This window comes from Carassius carassius, chromosome 27, assembly GCF_963082965.1.
Source record: "Carassius carassius chromosome 27, fCarCar2.1, whole genome shotgun sequence".
In the NCBI taxonomy this organism is placed as follows: Eukaryota; Metazoa; Chordata; class Actinopteri; order Cypriniformes; family Cyprinidae; genus Carassius; species Carassius carassius.
In genome coordinates, this window is record NC_081781.1 from 13,293,240 (window position 1) to 13,321,232 (window position 27,993).

The following is a 27,993-nucleotide window of genomic DNA, read 5'->3' on the forward strand; positions in this document are numbered from 1 at the left end:
TTTTTCTTATATGTGGCAACTATTCAAAGCAAAATGCTTTGTCAATTTTATCAGGCACTTCTCATATGCAAAAATAAAGTCAGACATCTGAGAAATTAAAGGAGTAAAGTGGTTGACAAAATCTCAATTATAAGAAATCAAATTCAATTGTATTATGATTCAACTCAGATTTTTTACTGCTTTATAAAAATGTTTTGGGTTAAAAGAGGGGGGGTCCTCCAAAAAGGCTGGTCACATGGGCCTGGGGCCTTATTGTGTCTTTTTGCCATTAGATAATTTTTTTTTCTGCTGTATTTATCAGCATGTAGCCTATTAAAACATCTAGACATTTTTTAAATTATATTTCAGAAGTCAATAGCCTACATTTCAGGAAAAAAAACTAATGATGTGACCTTGATTCAAATCTATAGCGTTTCAAGTTTGTTCTTCCTTTCAGTGCAAGCCAAAGGATGCTTAAATTTTGTGCACAAAAACCCAATCCCCTCCACTTATCTTGGATTTACCGAGCCAGCCATCCGATTAACAGCGTCTTCTCCTCCTTGGTTTAAAAACAAATAGACCACTCTAGCAATTTACCGTCTGCTAAAGTAGTATGTATTGACGACGTTGTCACGTGGTACCATGGTACATGTTAATTTTCTCAGCGCTGGTAATGAAAGACAGGATTGACCAATCACAGTAATTTGTGGTTACGAGAACGTTTTGTGTACAGTTTTCAGGATTGAAAATGACAATATCTCTTCTACATCTTTTAATATTCATTACATTTGCCACAATAATTTCTTAGCTTGGATATATATCTTTATTATATATATATACCCTGCCAGTCATCAGATATGTATATTTAGTACAGTTTTGTCAAACATACAACTACTAAGGACATAACGTGATAAATAAGTATATTTTATACTGCAACACATTCATTATTATATAAAACGTGTAGTATTATGATAATGATGATGATGATTATTATTATTATTCGTAACCACTCCGTTGTCATAAAATAACACAACGCAAAAATAAATATTACGGAAATAAAGCATTCAAAATAAAAATATCCAAAATAAAAATAAAAAAGCAACGTTGTTTGTTTATGTCATAATGCGTGCTGAAAGTACGTAAACGGCGTACCTCATCAAGAATGCGCAAAGGGCGGATGTTGCGTAATCCCCTTACGAACGATTTGTTATTGATGGCGACATCATGTGAATTGGTAGTTTAGTCGATTTAATTATTTCGTGTTTGCAGTTAATGGTTTTGAAACATTCCTGTCTGTAGTCGTTTAACAAGGACATCGGGCACTGACGTCGAATCAGAAATTTGTAAGTAACGTTAGTTTGGCCTCCAACATATATTTTGCCATATTTCCACTTAAATCTCTGTTCATGTCTGTAGTAAGTTAGCATATGAATTCGAACACTGACTGTATTGAATTATTTAACATTTCTATCATGTTTGACGACAGTGTCCCTGTATGTTAGCGCAGTCTGTATGCGAAAGAAACAGCATTGTCAACAAACTGTCATCATTATGATGTTCGTGAGCTTATATCCCAATTCAAACGACGCTTTTGTTTAGCTGTTATTTCTGGCTGTGATGAGAATGACAGACTTATTACTTCGACAGTCATTACATAACGTTCTGCATTGTAAGCAAGCTACATATGCCATTTTCTTTTTGCAAACTGCATTAAAATATCTCTGAAATTTTTACAATGAAAAGGCATTAACAAAGACATAATAGACATATATAAAACAATCATTTGCAAATCGTGTTATTTGTTTACAGCTATGACCTGTTAAAAGTTCAAAGATCAGAATCATGCTTCTGGATCAGCTCTTTATCAATGACAGTCATTTGTGTGTTTTCCATTGTGGGCTTTAATGTACTACATTTTGTTATTAATAATAATTATGTCTGGCCCTTTATGAAACTTATTGTATCACATTCGATAGGCTACATAAACAAATTTCTAAGGCATTTAAATAATCAGCATGTTCAATGCTTTGCTGGAAAAAATGATGTGCACAATATTCAACATGCTTTCTACACACTGATTGATAGTTCACTTTTTTAGCAAGTAAAAGGCTTTTTAGTATAACATGATAGTTCAGGCTTTTTTGAGGAACATTTGTAAATCTCTGTCATTGCGTTCATAATTCAGTGTTTCATGCTCAAATAATAATATATAAATGTAGTTTATGTATGCAGTCAGAATATGTTTACTGTTATAAAAATAAAATTGAGTTATATTTTACATTTATCCAAATTTGATCCAACTTTTTGGCCACATGAATGTAATCTGCACCAAACCACTTTTTTGTGTGCAATAAAATTAATGTTTTTGTTCTCCTCGAGTGTGAGCTCCATATTCTCAATATATCATACTGTATGAACCATAAAAGTCTGATGCATTAAGATGATACAATATATAAAACACATATGCTTTTTTTCTTATCTTTTTATGTGGTTTATATTTTTTTTCTAAAGGTTAAACAAACTATTTATATGTCAGGTTTTATACAATATACCTATATTTGGTTAATTATGGTAAATAAAATGCCTGTAAATGTTTTTTACCAGAGCATCATGAAGATCGGAATCTTGTCCCTCTTGGTCAGAGCCTCTCTCCTTGCTGTGTCCGTCCTTGGGCAAACCACAGATGTTGAAGAGCTTGCCAGGAAAAATGCAGACTTTGCTACCCGGTTGTACAGCAAGATTGCTAGCTCAAGTGATGAAAATGTAGCCATTTCGACCCTTGGGACTACCTTGGCCTTAGCCACATTAGCAGCCGGGGCTGGTGGGGCTACTCGCACTGAGCTGCTACAGGGTATTAATGTGGCCTCCATGGAGAAAGATGGAGAGCCAGAACGGATTCAGACCCTACTGAAGGAGCTGAAGGAGATCACTGCTCAAATCCAGGCCACTGGCCTCTTCATGAAGCAGGACGTCAAGGCAGAAGACGGCTTCAGCAAACAGGTTAAGCTGTTTTATAATGCAGATGTTCAACATGTGAATTTTGCCAATGAACAGCAGGCCAAAGGAAGCATCAATGATTACGTAAGAAGCCGAACAGGGGAAAAGGTCAAAGATGTGGTGGAGAACGTAGATCCACAAAGCATGGCGATGTTCATCAGTGCGGCTTTCTTCCCAGGTGAGGAAAAAACAAGTGAATAATGTTGTAATTACATTTTATCTTAATATTTCAGGTAGCTGTTGTTTTTACTGTTATATATTAGCATAATTAGCATAATGTTTTCTAATATATGCTAATATCATATATGTAAGAGATAATGTATACTATCCTGCTTTTTACATGGCTATTTACCAAATATATGAATATAAATGTATAAAATATTGATCTGAGTTGAATTTTTACCTGTCTGCTAAGAAAAATTGTCCATTTCAATGTACACAACAGTTAGCCTATCCATAAGATAAACATCTGACCACTAAATGCCACGATTGACCATTCAGAATCAGGTATTCAAGAGAGGCGTGTAAGTTTGAAAAAAGTGAATGTGAAAAAAATAATCTCTTGATCTTTAACAGGTAAGTGGCTGCAACCCTTCAATAATACCTTCACTCAAGAGGAGCGTTTCTATGTGAACAAGTATAAGATTGTGCAAGTGCCCATGATGCTCCATTCGGGGAAATACTACTTGGCCTATGACCTAACATTAAAGGTTGGCATTCTGAAACTGCCCTGTGAGGAGGGCAATGCCATGCTTGTCCTTCTTCCAGATGAAGATGTGGACTACACCTACATTGACGAATCCATGACTGGGGACGTGTTTCGTGGATGGGTTGAAAAGCTGAAAAAGACGTGAGTCATGTAATCAATCTCTCAAATTTTCACAAATCATAGTGGGGTTTTTTTTGGGTTGTTTTTTTTTTATGACTCAAATCTCCATCAAACTCTTGTTGAGTAGCCAAAGTGAGCAATCATATGACATACTTCAAACAGTTTATAGTATAAACATGCAATTTAAAGACAGATTTCATTTGATCTCTAAAGATCAGTTTTGTCTCTGTCCTCAGGAAGCTGGAGATTCAGTTGCCCAGATTTACATTGAAGCAGTCCAACTCACTAAGTATAAGTCTGCCCAGCCTGGGCATTAAAGAGATCTTCGGGAATACTGCAGATCTCTCTGGAATCAGCAGCAATGAAGGCCTGAAACTGTCAGAGGTGTGAGATCTTTCCAACAATACAAGGAAACTGTCAAAGATTTTCATGTCAATGTATTTTTCACGTCTACTAGTTACATGCAACCATAATTTTAACAAGTGCTGTCATAACATTGATGTGTTTGTTTGTTTATATACTGTACGTTAGTGTTTAAAAATTGGGTCTTATTATGATTTCTTAAAATGTTTTTGAAAGAAGTGTCTTTTGCTCACCAAGGCTGCAATAATTTAATCAATAAAAACAGTAATGTTGCAAAATAATGTTACAAGTTTTAAGTTAGTTATTTCTATCTTTTGCTGTTTTTTTTTAAAGCATCTTGGAGACGTTGGTTCTTCTGGATTTAGTCTGTCTCAGTGTGTTCTGTTTCTTCATGTTATTCCAGACAGACTGGATGATGATGAGATCAGATCTCTGTGTGGAGCATTGGCTGTTGTCACTGCTTGTGCAAACAAAAATCTCACTGAATTATTCAAATTAATGGCAAAATTAATGTTTAGAAAAGTAAATTGATATTTCCTACATACATGCTACAGTAAAAGAGAAATAACTGACTTAAAACCATTTTCTAGCTACCAGTGTTCTAATTATTTTGGCCACGTGTGTGTGTGTGTGTGTTTGTGTGTGTATATATATATATATATATATATATATATATATATATATGCGCTGTGGTCCATACGATGTGTTTTTGAAAGAAATTATTGCTTTTATTCATTAAGGATGCATACAAAGACATAAACATTAATATATCATAAAAATATATACTGTATGTAGTAAATGATGTGATATACCAGCATGCACTGACCAATGCCTCTTGATTCCAGGTGGTACAGAAGGTCACTGTGGAGGTGGATGAGACCGGAGGCTCAGTGGCCGATGCCTCCGGCAATCTCTTTATGACCCCGCTTCCTCCTAGGCTCACTTTCAACCGACCCTTCATTTTCGTCATCTACCATGAGGCCACAGAATTCATCCTCTACATAGGACGTGTGGTCGACCCAACTAAGAACTAATTATGAACAAAGAAACTATCAATAGTTTACTTACAGTCTTATTCCTACTCATAGATTAGCCTGTTGTTTTGCTTGAATAACCAACTTAGAATTTAGCATTTGTGTAATGTAACAGAAGAGTGTTTAAAATGTTTATAGTAAAACAAAAATATCAGTAGAATATAATTACAATACAATGTCTGTAATGAACTGTAAATGTATAGTGTTTTCTGAAATGGTTGATTAAGGCGATTTACTGATGGTGTGATGAAGTGTTAACCACACAGTATAATGTTGCATGTGACTAAAAACTTTTTTTGTCATTGTTTTGTGCTTCTGGAGATTTCCGCATAGTATTCTTATTAGCACTTTAAAAGGCTGTTCAAATGCAACTCATTAAAGCATGCCATGTTCAACATGATTTTTATTCATTGGGTACTAAGATGTTGGCGATAATCAATCAGGTGCTGGGCAGCACCAGGCACAATCTCATTGGTGGGATGGGATGGAGAGTTCCAAAACTCTTCAATCATAAAAATACATAGTTCTTTTTCTCTTAGCCACTTCAAAAATATATAACAGAGAATTTGCAAAGCATGCTATAATACAAGAAACAAAATAATGAGGCAGTAAATTAAATACATTCAATTACTCCTCAACTCTCGTTTTCGTTTTTATGACATATGGTGTGTGTTTTTTTGTGAAATAAGGCAGAGATGGATGGATCAACTGATGCCCCAGCATATCTTAAGCCGTTCTGGTATAGAAGAGAATGGACACATCAAAATGGAGGGACACTGCTGCTGCAGAATGAAAAGCCTTGTAGAAAGGGGCTTTAAGTCAGAAGGCAAACTGGTAATCACTCTCTCCCAGACTGCATTCCAAACGAATTGGACTTCCGCTGTCTGTCAGACACGAATAGAAAAACATCACAGAGGTCAAGATCAGTCAGACTGAATCCTTCTAGTTTATAATCATAAAAGCATTAATCCCAAAATTTCATGATTAATTAACAATGATAAGATTAAGGTTAAACAGTAAAGGATTGCACTACGTACACAGAGAGCTTCCTAGACTGTGTGTCTTTATTCCCGTTGCTCCGGTGATCCACAGAGCTGCTCGTGTTGCTGCGGATCAGGACGGGCATGGAGGAGGATGATGGTGTGGGGGACATCGATGAAGCAACATTAAAGTGGTGGGGTCGCAGGTTATCGTCTGGAAAACAAATGATTACAGGTAAACAACAGAAGGTTTGCGGCAAAGAGCATGTCATTATAACTCATGATATTTGATTAGATACCATTTAATGGTAACATAGCACTCTTTCCCGATCCAGGGCAACTTCCCGAATCCTTCACTTTTCTAAAGAGAAAATAGTATTAATATGCTATGTAATTACTGGTTATGGCAAATTCATGACAAAATTCACAATCTAGACAGAAATCAGCTGGTGCAATCCATTGCAATAGTTGGACAACAGCGATGAGATGATTATGTTACGTACAAGGATTTGTCTGCGTTTGTCATCTTGGGTGTTGTGGGATGACCGCTGAGGGAACGACTGCGAGCTAGTTTGGCCCTCCGCATCTCCTTACCTGCAAAAATGATCGGTGTTGGGAAAATAAGCATCTTCCAATTCTCAAACCTTAAGAACCTTTATGTCATTTGTAAAAATGTAAAAAAAAATAATAATAAATGAGGTTGGTAAAAAAAAGGTTGTTTTTGAAAGAAGTATCTTATGTTCACAAAAGCTGCATTTGATTAAAAATGTAATAACAGTTTTCTAAAATAATAAATATATTTAAAAATGTACTGTAATTTATTCCTGTGATGGCAAAACTGAATTTTCAGCATCATTACCCCAGTCTTCAGTGTCAATAGTCAAGCATTTATCAGGGTTCCCACATCTTGGTTAACTTCAAATTCAAGTAACTTTCAAGGATTTTCCAGGTCCAATACCCTCAAATTCAAGGACTTAATGTGGAGTTCAATTGAGAGCAAGGTTACATCGTGTTACCTTGTAAGATACATTGTTATAGCTTATTATGTGTCAAACATAACTTTGCAAAAAAGCATTTTTTTTTTTTTTGCTTTTTTTTTTGGCCTTATGACAGAGATTTTCGGTATATCCTATACTGTATTCTAAAATGATCTGATATTGACTTTTGCATTAGGGTTGCCAAGTTCAGAAAATGAAAATAAGTGACAACTGTGATTCATTATAGGAAAATAAGGGACAGAATAATGGACGCTAAAAATATTTTTACTATACCATGCTGTAAAAAAATTACTGTGAATTTAATGGTAAAAGACCGTTTGCTACAGTAAAAACCTGTTAAATTGTTAGCGGTAAATTCCCCTAATATATACGGTGAAAAACTGTATTTGACATTACGTGTAATTTAATGGTAATATAATGTTTTAGTGTTTAGTGTTTGTGTGAATGAAACTTTGCACTTCTATATTTCTTAATATTTAAAAGTTGCTTGTGATAGGCTTTGGTTCATCATGTGACTTTCTCATCACCACCTTCATTTGGTGGTTATCAGTGTATTACATAGGTAGAAAAATTAGTTCAGTACTTCAATAGGTTGGTATGTTAACATTATATTATTTATTTTTAGCATTATTTAACTGTAAAAGTAAGTTAAAACTGTAAAACCTAAAATGTTGTTACCATATTTTTTACGGTAAAATTCTGGCAACCATGGCTGCTGTTTTTTTTTTTTTTTTCGTAAATTTTATGGATTTTTTTTTTTTTCAGTGACTGTGTCATTTCCGTGTCTACAGTCAATTATGTGTATAAAAGGTTCTCAAAAAGAATCACATTTGTTTTTCTTAACATATGTACAATTATTCAAAAATAAAGTTTAGTGTCATACAAAAAATGTCACACGTTATACACAAAGCATTGGCCTAAATAAGTAAATAAGGGAATAATATGGATTTTGTTTCCAGAAAACTTCTTGCACAAAATAAATGCAAGTATTTTCAAGGACCTGTATCTATGTATGTTTATTTTCAAAAACTTTCAAGGGCCTTGAAAAAAATTTTTTTCAGATTCACAAAAATTCAAATTACCTGGAACCCTGATTTATTTGTAATAAAATCTCTCAATTATGATAAATTTAATGCTTGATTGCTGCATTTACTTCTTTAAAAGGCAATTACTGACTACAAACCTTTGAATTTACATTTATCTGACACTTAGCGACAATTGCTATATATGTCAGAGGTCGCACACCTCTGGAGCAACTAGGGGTTAAGTGTTTTGCTCAGGGACACATTGGTGTCTCACAGTGGATTCAAACCCAGGTCTCTCACACCAAAGGCATGTGTCTTATCCACTGCACCAACACCACCCCATGAATAAATTTTGCCCACAAAATTGAACCAAAACTTTGCTAATGTGACCGCACTTTAATAATGAGAGACTCACCTTACGCAAAGTTACCACTGCATCTTTGTCCATCTTTGAATTGTAGTGTATATAGTAAAACAAATGTAATGTTTTTGTTATGCAGTTAACATTAATGTATATCGGAAGGATGCTAACCAGCAGACGAGGATGATGTTGCTCCTGATGTAGATCCTGACATCCCTTTACTACCAGAGAGGCCTGACTTGCTGTCTCGTTCTGCATTACAAAAGCATTATAAACTAAACAAGTAAACACCAGCATACATTTGAGAAATGTTCATATGTAAGCTAGTAAAACATCCAAAGTTTGAGAGAGAGGGTGCATGAATGAACATTTCTCACGTTTCTTCTCCGACTGTTTATCTCCAGCTAGTTTCGCCTCACTCTGCTGTCGTTCTAGCAGTTCCTGTGTTACAAAACCACAAACACAGCAGTGATGTTTCAAATTATATTTCTGACTTCTTTGTTCTGATATTAAAAGTTATATTTACACATAATGAAAACCTATTTGTCTTTTCAGGCCCCAAAAATGGACAAATAAAATTGCTTTGGTGTAAATAACAATTGCTGTCTTCATAAAATGATTAAAAAGGGTAAATCACTCACCATTTCAAGTAAAAGAGTCTCCTCCTTCTCCTTTTTCTGATCCAAAAGCTCTCTTTCATGCCTTTTATGATACTATAAATATAAAAAAGTTATTTCAACACTAACAATGAAACAAAATCATCTCACAGTGTTCAGAAAAAGAAGATGGTCAATTAAAACTGTCAAAACAACTAAATGGAAAGGGTCATAGTGACAGATCTTTCATACCGGCTCTGTTATGTCCATTTTGTCCAGCTCCAGAACAGTCTAAGAAAACATAAACCAGTTGAGGATTTAATAACTTCTAGTAATGTAATGGTGTTCAATATATTAAAAATATTCACATTTACTGTTTTTAAAAGCAAAATGCTGTCATTTATGGTGGAATCCATGTGCGGGAGAGAGATTTCACAGTGGGTTTCAGTTGATCATGTGAATTCAATGTAATGATAAGCAGAAAGTTGCTTGATATGAAAGTAACTTCTCTGTGAGCTTTATTTCATACATGAATAAATTTTACCCACAAAATTTTACCCACTCACCTTACGCAAAGTTACCACTACATCTTTGTCCTTCTCACGGCACAACAGTTTCCGCACACAGAACTCCAGCTGCTGAAGCAGATGTTTGTCTGTTGCCTTGATGACAGATCTCAGTTTGGGTAACATATAACAGAGCTTGTACCTGCCCGAATGTTTTTTTAATTTTTTGGGTTGAATAAAAAAATCAATAAGTTGTAATATGTTAAAGCATTAGTCACGACACAGTAAATAAAGACGCAATAACAGAAGTGAAAAAAATGTGAGCTGTTCACCTGACATTGGCTACGGGGTCACTGACCAACTCGAGTGCTGGAATAAGGAAATGTTTGCAAAAATACGACTTGGAGAAGAGGTCTATTGTGATTTCACACAGGTCCAGATAGCGAAGCCTGTTCCAGTAGCTTCTACCTTGAGCAAGCTCTTAAATTCAGAAGAGAGACCGTCCTGATTCACTGAATATCATACACAAAAATGTTATGATCCTGCCTTTTTACCTTGCTTTATTTTGCTGATTATCTCTTGCCGCTGTTCCTGTTTACGGTTATAGCGTAAGAACACACATAATGTCCTGACAGCTTCCCGTTGGACTGGCAGAACATTCTAGAACAGCGTAAACAAAAGGACAGATGAAATATACAATTAAAACTTAGAGAATCTACAGGCAGGAGTGTGTGTGTAGAAGGCTTACATTGGTAGTGATGATGCTGAACATCCTCTGAAAGAAGCGGAAGTAGATCTGGTCTCCAGAGATGACACGGGGCAGACAGGAGTAGCACTGCAGGAGTTTCTCATGAACCCGCCAGTGCAGCGAGGAGGCCGCTTTCTGTTCTGCTGCTACCAAGGCAGGCACCAGGTCTGGTATATTCACCTGCTGTAAGGGTGAGAGAGAGAGAGACATACACTAACATTGCAACAGTTTGGGGTCACTCTTTTTTCTTTTTCTTTTTAAATCAACACTTTTATTCAGCAAGAACACATTCAATTGATCAAAAGTGGCTTTTACATTTGTACAAAAATGTTCTGAAATGCTGTTCTTTTGAACTTTCTATTCATCGAAGAATCCTGTAAAAAATGTATCATGGTTTCCACAAAACTATTACACAGCACAACTAATTTCGATATTGATAAAAATGTTTCATGAGCATCAAATCAGAATATTAAAATAAATTTTAAAGCATCATGTAACATTGAAGACTGTTGTATTGGCTGCTGAAATATCAGCTTTGCCATCACAGGAATAAATAAGGTGTTAAATATCTTAAAATAGTACATGAATATTAATTATATTTTAATATTATTATATATTTTTATTAATATGCTATTACTTTAAAATGTAATAATATTTCACAAAATTGTAGTTTTTACTGTATCAAATAAATGCAACATTGGTAAGAATAAGAAATTTCTTATAAAAACATTACAAATTCTAACAAACCCAAAATTCTGAACATTAAAAAAAGTTCATATATTGAATATAATTTCATTCATTAGTAATTAGAAGTACTTACAGCCACATACTGTGTTGTTTTGTTATGCTATGTTTGACTGTTCTTGCCATTTTGCTAATAATTTTAATTAAAATATAAATCATTTTATTATAATTGAATATTATTCTTTAAAATAATTAGTTATTATTTTCATAAATATTTTTAAACAACATAATGAAAATGTTAAGAATTGTATTTATTACTATTAGGACGATAAATATTGCAGGTAAAACTAAAAGTTTAAAAGATTACAAAAAGTCACAAAAGACAATTCTAGTTAAAAGCATGAAAAATAAAGCAGGTACCTTGCTCTCAGGTCCTGCTCCCTCCCCTCTGGAAGTGGCCAGCTCTAAAGTCTCTTGAAGACTGTTCAACAGAGCATCCAATACCTGCAGAGTCCAAAGCATTGAGCTAATTTAGATCAACAAAGCCTTCTCGTTTCAGAAACACATTTCTGCCAACCACAGAAAGGGGCTCTAAAATTGGAGATAAGCTGGTGTGAGATCACTGATTATAACAGATAGTCTATAATGTTGTGTTTCCATCATCAATCATGAAAATCACTATGTCTGATGGCTCAGGAAGCTTGCACTAGAATGGATGCTAATGCAGTGTGTGACTAACACTGCGCAGAGGATCATGACAGAATAAACAATACCACACTCTAGCCTTAGCTAGGGAGGTGCAATGCATTCATTCATCCTACACAAAGACTCACACACTAGTGCACACAGCTTTATACACACAGGTAGGCATGGTATGTCTGCCGCCTATGAAGAGTTTTTGGTAGCTTGATGCGTTTCTGATGCTAAAAATATAATTTTCTTTTTTTCAAATATCAAATTAAATTGCGATCAACTGCAAATGGGTGAGTTATTGAAAAATCTGCCATTTTTTCCAATTCATTTAACTGGTGTAGAAATTACACACCTTTAAGGTCTACAGGTACAGTAGTTCTTTTTTGTTAATCTATTACAAAGACAGAACCAAATAATTTTATTTCTTTGATTCACACACACTGGAGAAGGGAATTTCTTGCTAATGTGCATCCAAATGCATTAGTTACTTAAGCTCCGTTGGCCTTGTGTGGAGGGGGTTTTGAATGGTCAGATGGATATTTGCTCAAGCGAACTAAGCGGTCAGTAGAGGTTCTGAGAAAAAAAACGAATCTTTCTGTGAAGAAAGTTACCATGTCTCGCACAGACAGTGTGCGCCAAGGATATGACTATGCTGACTGAAGCTGTCACATACAGCTGAAAGCTCTTTTTATAAACAAACACACACACACACAAACCTTTATTCATATCTCACCTCTAATGAGTCATCCTGCAGCAAATTGATTAGCTCTTTGTGTATGTAATGCACATTAGGGCCCAGCAATTTGACCACCTAATCCAGAGGGATTAGAAAAAATGGTATTGTACATTCTGAACTGAGGCACTGCTACCGTCAAAATGAGTCACATTGTGTACTATGAAAAAAATATGTGAATTTTTACCTCATGGAAACCTCCAGCTGCTGTCCTCCGTACTGAAATCTCAGGATCATGACAAAGACTTGAGAAGGTACGATATAATTCAGACAGAAAATGGTTTGGATCTGCAAATAACACTATGGCCTGAAAATAAATACAGAGAAGGAAATCTACAGACAAGACTCCAGACACACAGAAATATTCTTAAACATTATTCAAGAAAGTAATCTTTAAAAATATAATCTAAAAAAAATATAGTACTAAATATTTCAAATGAAAGCTGTTCTTTTGAACTTTCTATTCATCAAAGAATCCTGAAAAAAATATCATGGTTTCCACAAAAATATTAAGAAGCACAATGGTTTTCAACATAATAATGATAATGATAATAATAATAAATGTTTCCAAATCAAAATCAGCATATTAGAATGTTTTCTGAAGGATCATGTGACTGGACTGGAATCATGGCCGCTTTGTCATCACAGGAATAAATTACATGTATAGAAAACAGTTTAAATTGTAATAATATTTTATAGTACTACTGTCTTTACTGTATTTTTGATGTAACATGATATCTATTTAAGTTTAGTTCAGATAATAATAAAAACTATTGCTTTTTTATATATATATTAAAAGGACTAGGGCTGTGAAGCTCCAAAACAGAACAGAAACACTATATTTGTATTACATAAGTGGACCGTTTCAGTTTGCTGTATTTCAAGTGCTCCGAAATACAAAATGAACCAAATAAAATGTAATTTCTCACTCAAAAAAAAATGTGATACTGTATATACACATTCATGAAAATTTATAAAAAAAATTCAAATAGACATTTTCATCTTGCTTTTGTGTCCTTCTTGTCTTAGACATAACTTTCAGCCACCTACATCTCAGACTGTTTGCAAACTTATTCTGAGTGACTCCAGCTATATATAACCACACTAACAACAAAGGACCACTTCAGACACTAATGATGGAGCAGACAGAGGTCTAATTTCCTCAAATGAGCTGTTGAGCTGTTTTAGAAGACTCTGCCTCCACTGATAGATCTTAAAAATAGATAACAGTGCCTGAAAAATTGGTTGGTCAAAATGTCTTCAAAACAAAATCATTCTGAAAAAATAAACTTTCCAAACAAGCAATGCAAAACATAAGCATTTATTAAGACTTACAATAAACTGCAACGCAATTTTGTTTAGACTTCAGACTGAAACACATACAGATGCAAGGTAGAGAAACTCACAGGAAAGTTGTAGGCACAGTTCCTGCGCACTAGGGCGTATTTGTTCTCCAGCTCCAATGGATAAGTCTGGCTCTCGCAATGTCCATTTTCATGCTGCAAACCCAGACAGCAAAGCTTCTTATAAAACTCCAGAAACCAGAGGTGCTGCTCATCAGTAAAAGACTCTGTTCAAATGAGAAATACAAAAATCCATGTGACTCATGGACCATAATCCTAAAACATTTCAGAAAGTGTAAAAAGGAAGCAGACAGTCACCTGAGAGCCCGTGACAAAGCTTTCCATACTGGAAAGACAAGGAGGCCAGCACTGCCTCGTCCCCTTTGAAGCATTTTTCACAGAATGCCTTTACCAAGGGAAATATGACACAAGTCCTGTCATCTATGAAAACATGGTGACAGAAAAGAGGTGAGGGTGAGAAGATGACAGAGAAAGAGTGTGAGACAAGTTTCAACATCTTTTCACAAATGAGCCACATGCCAGTATCTGGATCAGATGTCCCAGCATAAAAAATAAAATACTTAAGGTATGGAAATAAAAAGAAGCAGTGTCTAATGATATGAGCAGGTACGCAGCATGTGTTTCAAGCAGTACTCTGTGAAATAATAGGAAGTCCAAATGTTTTCACACCTCTGTTTCTCTGTAATTTAACTGCATTTCAGATTGTCGGACATCCACAGCAGAAAAGCTGATATTAACATTGGTAATATTCCTTAAAGCAAGACACTACATAGATATCACCATACCTCCCCAGTTGATTACTCACAGTACATATTACAATATATATATTTACATATAAGTTTTATAAGATTTTCTGAAATCTTACGTTTGGATATGCAAACGAGGCATTATTTAATGTAATACACATTAATTTCCATACAATTCCAAAACAGAAATATGAACATTGGTTAGAGCCAGGTTTAAAATTCATGTTTCATTTGGGCATTCAGAAGATCTTTTTATCACTCCATTAATCAGAAAATACTCTCAACAGTCTTTAAATATGTATTGTAATTAAAATCTACTGAAACAAATAGATAAAGTTGAATAAAATAAACATTAAAATATGTATTTTGGATGTTTTCTTTGAAAATAGATTTTCAAAATCTATTTAAAATAGAATCAAAATCTGAACATTTACTTCTGCTCTGGAATGGGAATCCTTTTCAAGACGAGGAGTACAAATGTAAAACCATGCCCTCTATTCAATATTCTGCTTCAGATGGAAATACGTCACTACACTGAAATAAAGTCGTCAGCAGCTTCCGGTTCATGCAGACTTTAATGGTTGTCATTTCTGTTTTAATAAAAAACTAACATGAGAATCCAATTAATTCAATAAACACAGTGAGAGGCTTACCACTGTCAAACATTTCTAAGAGGCTGACGATGGTGTCGAAAGCTGCCAGTCTCACAATACTGGCTTCATCTTGGGCCAGCTCAACCAGTTCTGGGAGCACTTCAACCTTTGTGTTGTCCAGCCTGGGAAAGAGCAAATATAGACAAACTTGTCTTATGATCCATACTGATACTGTACGCATAAATGTTTAGGGGAGACGTAATTTCTAACAGAATATTCCAAAGTGCTTAAGGTTAAGCATCAGTCTGTCGCACAGTGAAAAACTTGCATCCCTTGGTTTAAACATGTGGGAGAAAATGTCTCACATTCAAATCAAGTGAATCAAATCAAGTGAATCAAATCAAGTGAATCAAATCAAGTGGCAAAAACAAATACTCATAAACTAAAAAATGTATATAAAAACAAACACTATATGTTTTTTGTTTACTATTTAAATGATACAATATACTGTTTTTCTATCTAATGTCTGCCAGTCAAGTTGTTCGAATTACCTTCCATAAGCATTAAGGGACCCCTCTATAACACCCCAAAAAAATACAAAGTTGAAAGTTTCAATTGGTGTATAAAATTTCTTGCTCATGTCATCATATTTTATTTCTAACGCGTTTTTACAGCGTTGCTCATTATCAGGCTCATCGGGGGAGGCAGGGGAGGCACAGCATCCCCAAAATTCTGAGGTGAAAATGGGAGGAGGTTAATAAAATGTTAATAATGTTAATAATTAATTAATGTTAATAAAATTCACAATTCATTTCAGTTCATGCCTCAGAATGTGTATTTTTTGTTTGTAATTTCACAGCTGTTATAGCATAACATGTTACTGTAATACCCCCCAAGAACTTCTGTAACATGGGGGGTATAACAGTAACAATTTCGAACCCTACTACTCTTCCATATAGGATCAAGTCATTTAGATTTGGCAGCATTAGATATTCAAATAACAAATAACAAAATAACAAAATGTTCTTTTTAACGAAAGCTCTGCTTCAAGTCTTTTTACCCTATTCCCCTGGTGATGTTCTCCAGCTGGCGGCACATGCAGGCGCGCACCTCGTACTCTACGTCCTGGCATAACGACCTGATCAGTGGCAAAAGTTCTTTCTTCACTCTGCAGAGAGAAGCCATGGTAGACATTTTAAGTCAGCAAATGAACAACACATAAACTTCACCATAAAACATCATTACTTTGAAAATTATTCTATATCAGGAATATCATATAATACGTTGTTCTTGTCCTCTTAATTGATTGGTTAAGTGGCGTTTCCACTGCAGAACTCACACTGATGACTCAAACTTGCCAACAACCTTTCCTAAGATTCGACAGCTGGCCAGACGTGCCGGGACAGACTGGGAGAGCTGATGTTTTGATAATAGAGGACTCAAAATCTGTGCAAAGCAAATCAAATTTTAATTCACACTAATAGCAAATTTCTATGTGATATCCCATGGATTTAGAAATGACTGACATACAGAAATACTCCAGGTGTCATTACCTCTTGCCTGATAGTATCCTTTGGTAAAGCATCAATTGCCGACAGCAACGTTTCCAGCCAAGCATTGCTGACCACTATTAAAAATAAAGATATAGTAGATATTGTAGTTGACATACTGTACAGAAATGTGCATATTTCACTCTGGCATACACTATCATTCAAAATCTTGGGGTCTGTAAAATTAAAAACAATTTTAAGCAAATGTTACCATATTCAAGGTTGAATTTATTTGATCAACAGTAACTGTAGTATTGTGAAATATTATTACAATTTAAAATAACCCTTTTATATTTAAAAATATTTTAAAATAACATGTTTTTTTTCTGTGAAGGCAAAGCTGAATTTTCAGCAGCCATTAATCCAGTCTTCACTGTCACATGATTCTTCAGAAATCATTTTGATATGCTAATTTGGTGCTTTTTGTGAAAACCATGATATATTTTTTAAGTATTCTTTGATAAACAGAAATAAGTTAACATTTATAAAATAAAATAAAAACATATCTTACCGTCTACAGCCACGAGAGGGCGTGTAGACGGTCATGTTTTCTCTTGGTTCTTGGTCCTAAATAAATGCGACTTATAGTCCAGTGCGACTTATATATGTTTTTTTCCTAGTCATCACGTATTTTTGTACTGATGCGACTTATACTTAAAAATACGGTACTTAGGTGTTTTACAAGCTTTCTCAAAAAATGCTAACCTGTGTCCCTGTGGTCGAGATTTAGAAGAACTATCTGCAAGATTGAGTGGGTGTGTGTCTGGATGAGGACAATGTCATCTTGGAGAACAGTCAGGAAAGATCCTGCTGCAGCGAGCTGCATATCTGCCCCAGCTACATGGAGCACTTCCTGTTGAGTTAGAAAAAGGAGCTCTGATGATCATTCACAAACGGCACATACCAAGAAGTCATAGAAAGAACTCAACAACAAAAAGCAATAAATGAAATAATGTTTTGCCTACCCTGACTTTTGGCACCACCCTGCGAAAGGTCTCCGCTGGGTTCTGACGCACCAGGATTGGCAGGTTGATGATCACGCTGGCCCGCTGGACATCCTCACCAGAACTGAACGATATAGATATATGGTAGTGATATAAATAACAGGGTTGTAGTTCTGCTCTATTTCAGCAGTCCGACATTTATCTTATGTACAACATTCATGCACCACATTTACATTGTCTCCTGAAGACATGCACTTGTTCATTTGTGGGATTCTACAATCCTGATGCTCAATTGTATGGAATGATATTCCGGACTTTATTCAAAAGGAATTGCAAATAGTATTTGAAATTGCGTTTTCAATTTGTGGACGCATAAAATGTGACATAATCCAAACGCAAATGCAAATCGCTCATTACCTTTTTTTCATTTTCGTTTAAGCGAACGCACAGTGTCTGCCAAATTTAAAATGGAAATGCAAAGTCTGTTTGCAATTGTGTTTCCCATATCTTACGAGCTATGAGACTGTCATATTTAAATAGCAATATTAATTACCACATTTGCCTTTTCACTCTCTCTGCACTGTGCATGTAAACTGCCAAAACTCAAATGGAATCGCAATTCCTTTTGCATTTGAATTTCCAACGTCTACACGGAAACCTGTCAATCAAGTGACAGGGGTGGGGCCATTTTATTGGGCGTGTTTGCATTGGGAAGTGAAGTCACTCACAGTCGACGGTAATAAAAGAGGCAATTGATATAATATTTAGTTTCATTTGTAATGACTGTATATATATACACATTTCCCTGAACTAAGTACATTTCTGCTGCTATTATTATGTTTAAATGAAAATGAAAGGAGGCAGTGGTATTTCATATCCTTTTTCGTTTTATTGTAAATATATAGTGAGGAAAATTGCAGTAATCAAGGCGAGCTGACATGTTATCAAGTACGCTGCTGTTTGCAGAATTACCGGACCTGCGTCCTCGCAGACATCACACTCCCGAGTCGAATGCACAAAGTCTGAACTACTGAGGATGCAAGTATTGAGAAACGCACGCAGACCTATGTCACCAGTCTATTTGACTAATTTTCCCGGTGTTACGGTTTAACTGGTTACCGTGTTATCTGGTGACCGACTTCCTGGTTCAGGTCTCCGCTTCAGATGTAATGGAACGACGGCAGATTCTGCGATTCTGAAAGCACAAACTGACGCGATATTAAGTGTTTAATAAACGCAGACTTGCTCATTGCATGATTCAGATATTCTTGTAAAGATTACAAGTTATTAGTATGATCGCCCATTTCACGATTGCAAACGGCCTTTGCATTTCCATTTTAAATTTGGCAGACACTGTGCGTTCGCTTAAACAAAAATGCAAATAGTAATGAGCGATTTGCATTTACGTTTGGATTATGTCACATTTTATGCGTCCACAAATTGAAAACGCAATTGCAAATACAATTTGCAATTCCTTTTGAATAAAGTCCGGAATATCATTCCATACAATTGCTTGTACTGATAGCTGTTACTAAATTCAGCAAAAAGTCATGTAACAAATAATCATGACCGATGTATTTCTGTTTTTGTTTTCAAAAATAACAAATTTCTAAGATATTTTACCCTATAGAACAATAAGTAGCTATGGTGACCGAGAACTGTTTTTATTCACAAGTGGGCGGAGACTCTTTGCTGACTGTATAATTAAGGAAATTAGAGAACATTGATTTGATTTATAGGACAATGAACCAATCCCAATCTTCAGATGCAGGGTCAAGACTCACCTCTTTCAACAATACTTGGATTAATTAACAAAACAACTTGTGTTGTCTTGTTTTATTGCAAGTGTGTTACGGGTAGGCTTCTTTGAACTACAGTAGTTCACACTTGTTTGCATTTGTTCAGAAAGCACTTCTTTCCTATTCTAGCAGACGATGCTCTGAGTTGAATGCTTGCCATCTGTTGATCACAATGGTCTCTTATGTGAAGCCAAAGCACTTTTTGTAAGTTGCTCTCTGTATAAGAGTGCCTGCTAAATGCCTTCCATAAATAGTTTAAATGCCAGTGACTGTTGTGCACAGCATTGATGCTGCACTGAGTTTTTGCATTATCTTGTCTCTAAGAGACAAATGGTTTCCTCAACCTCACCTCAACTTGTAAATGAACACAGACAACCAGCCATTACAAAGAGCTTCTCTGAAAGCTCTTTAACAAAGTTGACAAAAAATCTTATTAAAAACATTAAAACTGCATAAGTCATTTTTGCCCACTTAAAAGTTTTAGACGTAAAAAAGAATAGTACATTTGACAAAAATGATGTACAGTAACAAGAGCTGAATACTCAAGCTGCCCAACACAATCACGACCTTTAATTACTACCTTTCATTTTATTTTTAAACATTTTAGTGATTTTATTTTCGATGAAATGTGCAAGTAACCATAAAAGTGAAAGAAACGCCTGCATGCTCAGATTATTTATAGAACCATTGTGCTGTAGTTTTTACCATTGAAGCAGAACCCTCTAAAGCTTAGTGCAGCTGAACCTCCTAGACGTTCTCTCTGAACACTCTCATGTCTATCAGTCTCTCATGTGTGCTGTTGTTCTAAATAATGAACCATAAACAGGTATTCATTACTTTTTCAGGGATAGGTTGTCCTCCCGTGTCCTTTATTGGCAGACGTTATTTAATAACCAAGAAACAGCCTGACCTGCTGCCAAGTTTGTCTAAGAAGAGAGTAATGTGGTCATGCTTTGTGCACTTTTTGAATATGGTCAGTAATGTGTAGCACCATAGCAAAGCCTGTGTTTAAACACTAAATGACAGAGGTACCATGCAATGAGAAGAGCAGCTGGCAGCTATATGAAGATGAAAGACATAATCAGCTAAAGACCAGGTGCTGAATGGTTTGGAAACACTATCCCACTGTCGTAAGCCTTGAGTCTCTGTTCGCTCCGGCCAGGTCCTGGCTGGAAAGTGGTCAGAAAGTAAAAAGAGCTATGCTTGCATTTGTAATGAGATTTCTCTGGGGAGTGAACGATACACAATGGCCTCAGCCTAAAAGAACATTTTATTGCATTTAGAAGTTGCTTTTTCATAGCTCAAGAGACCTCATGGAGATTTCAGATATGTTTCTTGGGAATAAAGAGAAAGAAAAAAGGAAACCAATAGGATAATTGGTAGTATACTAAATGGAGCTATAAAATTAGATGAACAAAGCAAAAATATGAAGTAGGTAACACTGGCCTATCATTTGAATTAGGAAAAATCTAGTGAAGAATATTTTAAATCTTAATGAATCTCTGATTGCAGATTTTGGCAAATCTGATTCTCTCGAGGAAACGAATGTGAGATTACATTGGTCTATTTCTCTGAAATAATCTGGAAACCAAAATGGAAAGCAAAAGTCTCTGTTTTCTCTCCATTTATCTCATGGCTGTCTAGGAAAAACAATCTTTTTTCCCATGGAAGGCTATATTACAAAATATGTTTAGAAAGGCTAATTTTGGAAACACTTTACCATGTGTTTGGAATCTTTGAAAAGATTCACATCAAACCCTGGCTGAGCTCAAGTGTGTCTTGAGTTTCAACGCTAAATTAGAAAAGTGAGAGAATCAGAGAAGGCCACATGCAGTGGCAAAAAGTGACACACTGTTTGAATTCTACCCCTCTAGAAGAAATGAGTCGGCAGTTGATTGTTGAGCCAGCAGGACTGTAATGAAACCCAAACAAAGCCCACTTAGTAATTAGTTTACATTTGGCAGCCTCCCTAATCCTTCCAACCCCAACAGGGCCAATGACGATCCTGGGAAGAACGTGAAGAGCACAGGCTGTTTGCAGTCTGTCTGTGAACAAACATTTCATTCCCTGCAAATTACACTTTCTTCTTTTGTGCACATTCTTCATTCCATAATGCTCTTAAAGAAATATTAATGTTTTGAACATTGAGAAATTCATGTAAATGGAATGTGAAAAGTGTTGCTTGCCAAAAATCATCCAAATAATGTATGGCTATGTTTCAATGAAAGTCAGTGTAGCTCATGTAGTAACATACATCTACCAGCAGGGGTACTAGGGCCATGCTAACCAAACACCTGGAGTGTGTAATACCCTAACAGAATCATTCCGACAAACAAGTCCTGACACAATGACAAAAAGCATGTCTTTCAGTAAAACCTTGCAGCCTCATCAGTATGACTCTCAGCAAGAGCAGTGATGCATTCAGAGCTGTTCCTGACATCAGCACACCAGAATAGAAAAACTTATTCTCTTAGTACCTAAAAGCTGGTAGCAGCATCTTCTCTGGCCAAGGCAATGAGTGTTTAGCTACTACTCAAACTGTAACGGAAACGCACAATTCCAGAGTTGTACAATCTTTTATTTATGTAGCAGAGTGAAGCATATTTGCGAATTAAGCCCAATGACACATGCATAAAGGGACCAAAATTCCATTTTGCAAGGCATGCAAAGCATTTGAAATGTTAGGAAGCATTGTGTACGACAGTGAGACAATAACAAAATCATGACATTAGGCCTCGTGCAGTGTTTGGAATAACAACAGTGTTTAGGTAACAACGTTATTTTTTCAGTAACGGGGTAATCTAACTAATTACTTTTCCCGTAGTTACAACGCCGTTAACATTACTGGACGTTAAATGCGGTGCGTTACTATGCATTGATTTAATAAGCTATTTAATCCGAATGCACCCCTGGCTCACACAGCGAGTGAGGAGGTGGGTTAATTGATAACGAGATAAGCGATTATGATTGGCTAAGGCAGAGTCATGTGTTTCATGGTACGCAATCAGTGCCAGTGTTTTTACACACGTGCCGGCACACGCGCCAGCGGCGCCAAACACACACACACACGCAACAGCTAAACAGAGATTTGCAGCAGAGATGGCGAGTCAGCAGCAATCCGATGAAAAGTTGTTATTTTCAAGGTGGAGATATAAGCACTACTTCAAATTCATTGTGGTCAAAGGCAAGAACGTGCATGTAATGTGTAGTCTACATGTAATGTGTGACACACGCTATAGTGGCCAAAAACACTTTTCTTACATAGATAATACTTGAAGTGCAGGATAAAACTCTTGCTGTCTGTTGACGTGCAATAAATATCGAAAGTTATGTACGAACACCTGTCTGTTCTACTCATTTCAACTGACTTGTGAAAACTGCTAAAAAAAAATAAAAAGAAAACTTTGACATATAGCAACTTTTTTTTTTTTTTAAGTAATGCAAATAGTTACTTTCCCTGGTAACGAGTTACTTTTATTATAGAGTAATTCAGTTACTAACTCAGTTACTTTTTGGAACAAGTAGTGAGTAACTATAACTAATTACTTTTTTAAAGTAACGTTCCCAACAGTGGCCTCGTGTAACCTCATGTAAACCTGAGAATTGGGCATTCTGAGAGGTTACTTGATATCAGTGTGGATTATTCAAGCTTTACAATTGAGAATAATTACAAAGTTGTCAAAGACTTGACAACTTGACAATGTTGATACACTAAAATATGATATTGGTTTATACAATACAAAATGAATAGGTGTGCAGAATGCAAAAAAAGTATCATTAATTCGGCACCACGTTTGCGCGTTTGCTTTTAACCATTCATCCATTTCTTAACAAGCACTCTTTCCTGTTTTCTGAAGCCTGCTTTTATGTGCCAAATGACAGTGAACAGGAGCAATTAAATTGTTCCCAGAACTAGTTTGCCACCCGAGGGAGTCGGGCTATGGACCGACTCTGGCACTTAATTAGCACAGGCAAGAAGCAATATAGAAATTTATAGGTTAAAGACAGACTAAATCAGACCTTCAAAAAAGCGATGTGTCTGAGTTTTGGGTCAAAAACCATAATAAGAAAAGTTTGGATATTTGTTCCAAGCATTTTCATCTCTTTATTGCATGGAAGTGTACAGCATGTAATCAGATAACAGGTCAACTTGCTGCAATTTGGTTCTAGTAGCAGGAAACTAATCTGTATGTCAATGGCCAATGTCTATGACTAGGGAACAAGAACTGAATAGAGGGAAATGGACCATAGAAGCTGACAAAAATAATGGTGTTCCCACTAGACTGATGATGTGAAAATATGTCTAGTATACTAACTGAGAATTCACACAGCGAAAAAAGTAAATGGAAAGGTTGTGGTTTGATTCTCAGGGAATGCAACGACTGATAGAAATGTAGTCTTTTTGGATGAAAATGTCTGCTAAACGAATAAATGAAAATCTATTAATATATACAATCAAAAATGTAGGCCTAAATTTAGGATTTATGAATTTGAATTGCATATAAGCTATTGCTTATATACAAGCTATATTATATTGCATAGAATCCACAGTTTTCCACTAATGCTATTAATTTGAAGCATATTTTTCAGTTATCCAGTATAAGTTTACACATTTATTGTCAATAATCCAATTTCTCATATATTCTAATCAAATGAATATTGTTTGCTTCATAGCTAGACTTATCTATGTTAATACTTTTTTACTAAATAAATGTAATTTTTCTCAAAAATATATTGAAACAGATTTATTTTGATTCGAAGCAATTTCAATAAATGCATTTTGAAAACATAATTATTTTGATTAATTCAAATAGATGCAAAAAAATAATAACAATAAACTATGACATGATACATATATATATATATATATATATATATATATATATATATATATATATATACTATTTTTTTATTTTTTTATAGTGCAGAAATTCTACCAGTTTCATTTACAGTATATATGACTGATAGATATTCATCACGTAGCTTTTCTAACTTGTTAATGTTAGAACGGCGTAATCAGAATGAATGAATATTATATACAAATACATAAATATTACATATAGACCTATATTATACCTATAAACATGATGTATAAACCACTTTTAAAATAAGATATACCAGAAGTACCCTTTTGTAATGGTTTATTTTATATTAATGCTGATAAACAGGTATAAGAACAAAAACTATACTGTATAAATAAAATCTAGTCATTAAAAGTGTCCCCTCTGTTTTAAATTTGGTTCAGTGTAAACCGCTTAAATTTGTCTAAAACTCGACTAAGGCAAAGTTTAACCAAGAATATACTGATGTGCATTTGCTAACTTTAAATTCATGATACTGTAAGATTAGACAAACCCAAGATGTGCAGATTCTAGGGAAATCAGATCAAATTTTAACTCAGTCTCCCTAGTAATCAGCACCATATCTAATCAACTTTAATGATCAGATATACTATATCAATGCCAAACCTGCATCTAAGAGACAGTTACATTGAAACTTTAGAGTGGTGAGTCCCCAAAGTTGAGATGAGATGAGCATGTTAGCTCTACCTAGATATTAGTGAGAGACCATTCAAGAGATCCATAATTCATAAGACTAGTACAGCGGCGATGACACCACCTGCCCTGACCCACTGGATGTTCTGTGCCAGTCAGCAAGCATTGAGAAGTTGTTGTGCGGTCAGCTTACCCCGTATACACATTTGGCTAAACAGTTGCAGCTAACAACGCTGGCGCGGATGAACAGTGTCCAGAGTGTTGAGTGGAAAGAAAGAGTAATGAGCACAACTGATTTCGACAATCTGGGATCCACAGACTTGACTAATGATGCAAAGCATGGCATAGTTTTAACTAGAAACAAAACTGGCAACCCGAGGCCTCAGCCTCCTACCCGAGAATGAGATGATGTGGCTTAAGAGGTTTATGTTTGAAACCGTTTGAATGGGAGAATCGATCCATCCTATCAACAACCAATAGATGAAACCAAGTCCCATGCATTTTTTAAATCATATTTTAACCCTCATGTATGTCACAATATGGAAGAAATGATCTGACACTACTACCGTCACATAACAACTTTATAGAATTCAGAATTATAATTTTTTTCAAGCTGATGAACGATAAAAACATTGACAACCAATCAGAATGCACTTGACTTTAAATAAATCAAGCATTTAAAAAGAAACAAAACATGCAGCTCGTGCTTATAATAAAAAGGTTGTCGTTCGTTGGTATGGATGTATCTTTACAGTTTGAAATCTTGGTGTGAACTGGCATTTAATCTAGCAAACTTGGAACTAATAAAACTAACAAAACTAGCCCTAAAATATTACAGAAAAGATCAGTCATAGTAGCACTACCACAAATGGGTCATATTTTACCTGAGAAGGTAGACTGCTCGCTCTATGTCATTCAGATCTTCATCCACTGTGAGCTTGTCAATCTCTTCTGCAGTCTGCAAATAGTGGAAACAAGACGAACAGCTATGAACACTGGCCTTGCTATCTGCTCTTTACAAAAAAAAAAAAAAAAACACAGTGCTCTTATAAAGAAGGAGGCAAAAGTCATTAGCATAAAATGATGAGCGGCTCCATAGCAAAGACGAAAATCTTTAAAAGTAATGCATCTTAAATAAAGAATGGCCAGTAACTGGGCAACATTCCCTTACAGATGACTCAGCCAAATATGTGAGGAGGCTGCAGGGTGGTAGGATGCGAGGCAAGAGGTACTGCGTGGGAAGAGATCGTGTGGGGGACGGGAGCCATGCGTGGGTGCCTAGTCTAATTACTTTAGGGCTCTCAGAGCCACGATGTTTTTTTTTTTGGAACCTCCCCATTAAAAAAAGATAAGGGACAGAAAACACCCGCCCCCTCTGTAGGCGTTGCATTATTCCCGCATACGTTGAAGAGATGAGAGAATCCTTGCTCAACTTTACTGACGCAAGGTACATGATTGCCGAGATGTCCAACACGACGTTCACACAACTCCATGTGAATGCAACCGCTTTACGTGAAAGAATTCGAGGCAGTGATGGGAATAACGTTATGGTTTGAAGTGGAAATCCTCTATTCCGCAGTGGTGAGGCGCGAAAACGAGGAGGCGAAGCGGTGATGCGGACAGCTGACAGAAACTGCGTCACTCAGCAGACTGAAGTGGGCAACCCCCGTCCTTCCCTAAGGATGCTACTACAGTTACTACTTCACATAAAGATAAGAGTGTACGACGCGATAATTTATATAGAATAAACAGTCGTGGCGTGCGCAACAAAATAAGCGGAAGCCTTTTCTGTTTTAGTCTTTACGTAAAGAAATCACCTGAGCGTCAAAAAAATTCCTCCACACTTAAGATACAGCAAGCATTCAATCATTAAATGCCTCATTGTTACAGAGTTTTTGAGAACTAACGTTACCCTATACGAAGCAAACAGTTAAGTCATTTTTCGAGAGAAGAAAATAGTATGCATAACGTTACCTTCAGGCTCCTGCGTATGGGTCTCTCGATGAAAGTAAGATCCTGCAGGTCATCTATCTCTCCAAACAGACTGGACTGGCTCGGCGTCATTTTCCTGACAAACATCTGTCCTAAGTGTCTTAGTCAATGTGTCAGACGCGGGTGTCAGAGTCCTGTCATTATTGTGGATACTTGACAGTAAATGACTGATGTGATGTCTTTGATGAAGAGAGGATAGTCCTCCCACGACAAACGCGTCCCACTGGTTACAAAGCCTGATCTATCACTAATTTATTTGAATGCTGTTCAATTGTTTGTGCAGTTTCTACTCACGCTTTCAGCTGACGAGCGTGCGCTTACGGCACACAGAAATGGATTTCTGCGACAGAACTGTTGCTTACTTTCCGAGAAAAAGATGGATTCGGTACGCGTTTCCCCGCTGAAGCAGCTCGAGATGTCGAGTGCTAGTGGTCAGAGCGTGCTGGTGATCAAAAATGAAATCCTTCCCCCGCTTATGATAAAAACCATCCAGATATGGTTGTTGTCATATGAAGAAAATATCCCTTATATTCCTAAATGTAAGAGCGCTTCTGGGGTAAACAACATGTGCAGGTTAACCTGGTCACACATGCATGTTCACATGCCTCGGTTGACGTTAGCTCGCTAACAATACGACAACAAAGTTGAAAAAAATGGCATGTCGAAAAAACTCCTCCCGAGAAAGCCGTGCATTTTGTCTACTTCATGCTCACCTCAAGTAATCCTCTGTAAATCTAGCTCAAATGGCAACACGGATCGTTTCATAAAAGCTACGTCTTTTATATTGTGGATGTGCTAGCGAGCAGAAATTTTAAAACCACGCAAACGCACTGCACCAACTAAACTGGTTTCCATGGAGACAGCATGCCACAGCAGCTCAGAGCGGCTGGAACGTCATAGCGTTCAGTCGAGGGACTCGGAGCTCAGAGCATCTACTGAATGGGTTTAACTGTCGTGTTGTAATTGATCACGTTTACTTACGGC

At 36.0% G+C, this 27,993-nt stretch overlaps 2 protein-coding genes across 2 annotated transcripts; one reads left to right on the plus strand and one right to left on the minus strand.

The window, feature by feature from the left end:
• The first annotated feature begins 1,133 nt into the window (after nucleotides 1–1,133).
• LOC132106781 (protein Z-dependent protease inhibitor-like) lies at nucleotides 1,134–5,597 on the plus strand. The gene is made up of 5 exons (XM_059512770.1): nucleotides 1,134–1,322; nucleotides 2,584–3,154; nucleotides 3,553–3,826; nucleotides 4,042–4,189; nucleotides 5,014–5,597. Exons 2-5 carry the CDS (start codon nucleotides 2,590–2,592, stop codon nucleotides 5,200–5,202), a joined length of 1,176 nt encoding a protein of 391 aa, XP_059368753.1. The 5' UTR covers nucleotides 1,134–1,322; nucleotides 2,584–2,589; the 3' UTR covers nucleotides 5,203–5,597.
• LOC132106780 (serine/threonine-protein phosphatase 4 regulatory subunit 4-like) lies at nucleotides 5,578–27,896 on the minus strand. The gene is made up of 25 exons (XM_059512769.1): nucleotides 26,992–27,896; nucleotides 25,902–25,975; nucleotides 17,745–17,847; nucleotides 17,485–17,632; nucleotides 16,783–16,856; nucleotides 16,569–16,675; nucleotides 16,290–16,397; nucleotides 15,290–15,411; nucleotides 14,188–14,310; nucleotides 13,933–14,096; nucleotides 12,714–12,833; nucleotides 12,527–12,604; nucleotides 11,521–11,604; nucleotides 10,417–10,599; nucleotides 10,223–10,328; nucleotides 10,001–10,148; nucleotides 9,729–9,870; nucleotides 9,415–9,453; nucleotides 9,208–9,279; nucleotides 8,944–9,007; nucleotides 8,738–8,818; nucleotides 6,686–6,776; nucleotides 6,482–6,543; nucleotides 6,240–6,396; nucleotides 5,578–6,086 (listed from the first exon to the last, which is right to left on the minus strand). Exons 1-25 carry the CDS (start codon nucleotides 27,094–27,096, stop codon nucleotides 6,041–6,043), a joined length of 2,601 nt encoding a protein of 866 aa, XP_059368752.1. The 5' UTR covers nucleotides 27,097–27,896; the 3' UTR covers nucleotides 5,578–6,040.
• Between the last annotated feature and the right edge of the window lie 97 nt (nucleotides 27,897–27,993).

Coding starts and splice junctions, on each gene's coding strand:
- LOC132106780 (XM_059512769.1), bottom strand. CDS start 27,096: ATGTTTGTCAGGAAAATGACGCCGAGCCAGTCCAGTCTGTTTGGAGAG. Junction 8,819..8,943: donor TAAACAGTCGGAGAAGAAAC/GTGAGAAATGTT, acceptor TTTGTAATGCAG/AACGAGACAGCAAGTCAGGC. Junction 6,544..6,685: donor ACAAACGCAGACAAATCCTT/GTACGTAACATA, acceptor TTTTCTCTTTAG/AAAAGTGAAGGATTCGGGAA.
- LOC132106781 (XM_059512770.1), top strand. CDS start 2,590: ATGAAGATCGGAATCTTGTCCCTCTTGGTCAGAGCCTCTCTCCTTGCT. Junction 3,155..3,552: donor CAGTGCGGCTTTCTTCCCAG/GTGAGGAAAAAA, acceptor GATCTTTAACAG/GTAAGTGGCTGCAACCCTTC. Junction 4,190..5,013: donor AAGGCCTGAAACTGTCAGAG/GTGTGAGATCTT, acceptor TCTTGATTCCAG/GTGGTACAGAAGGTCACTGT.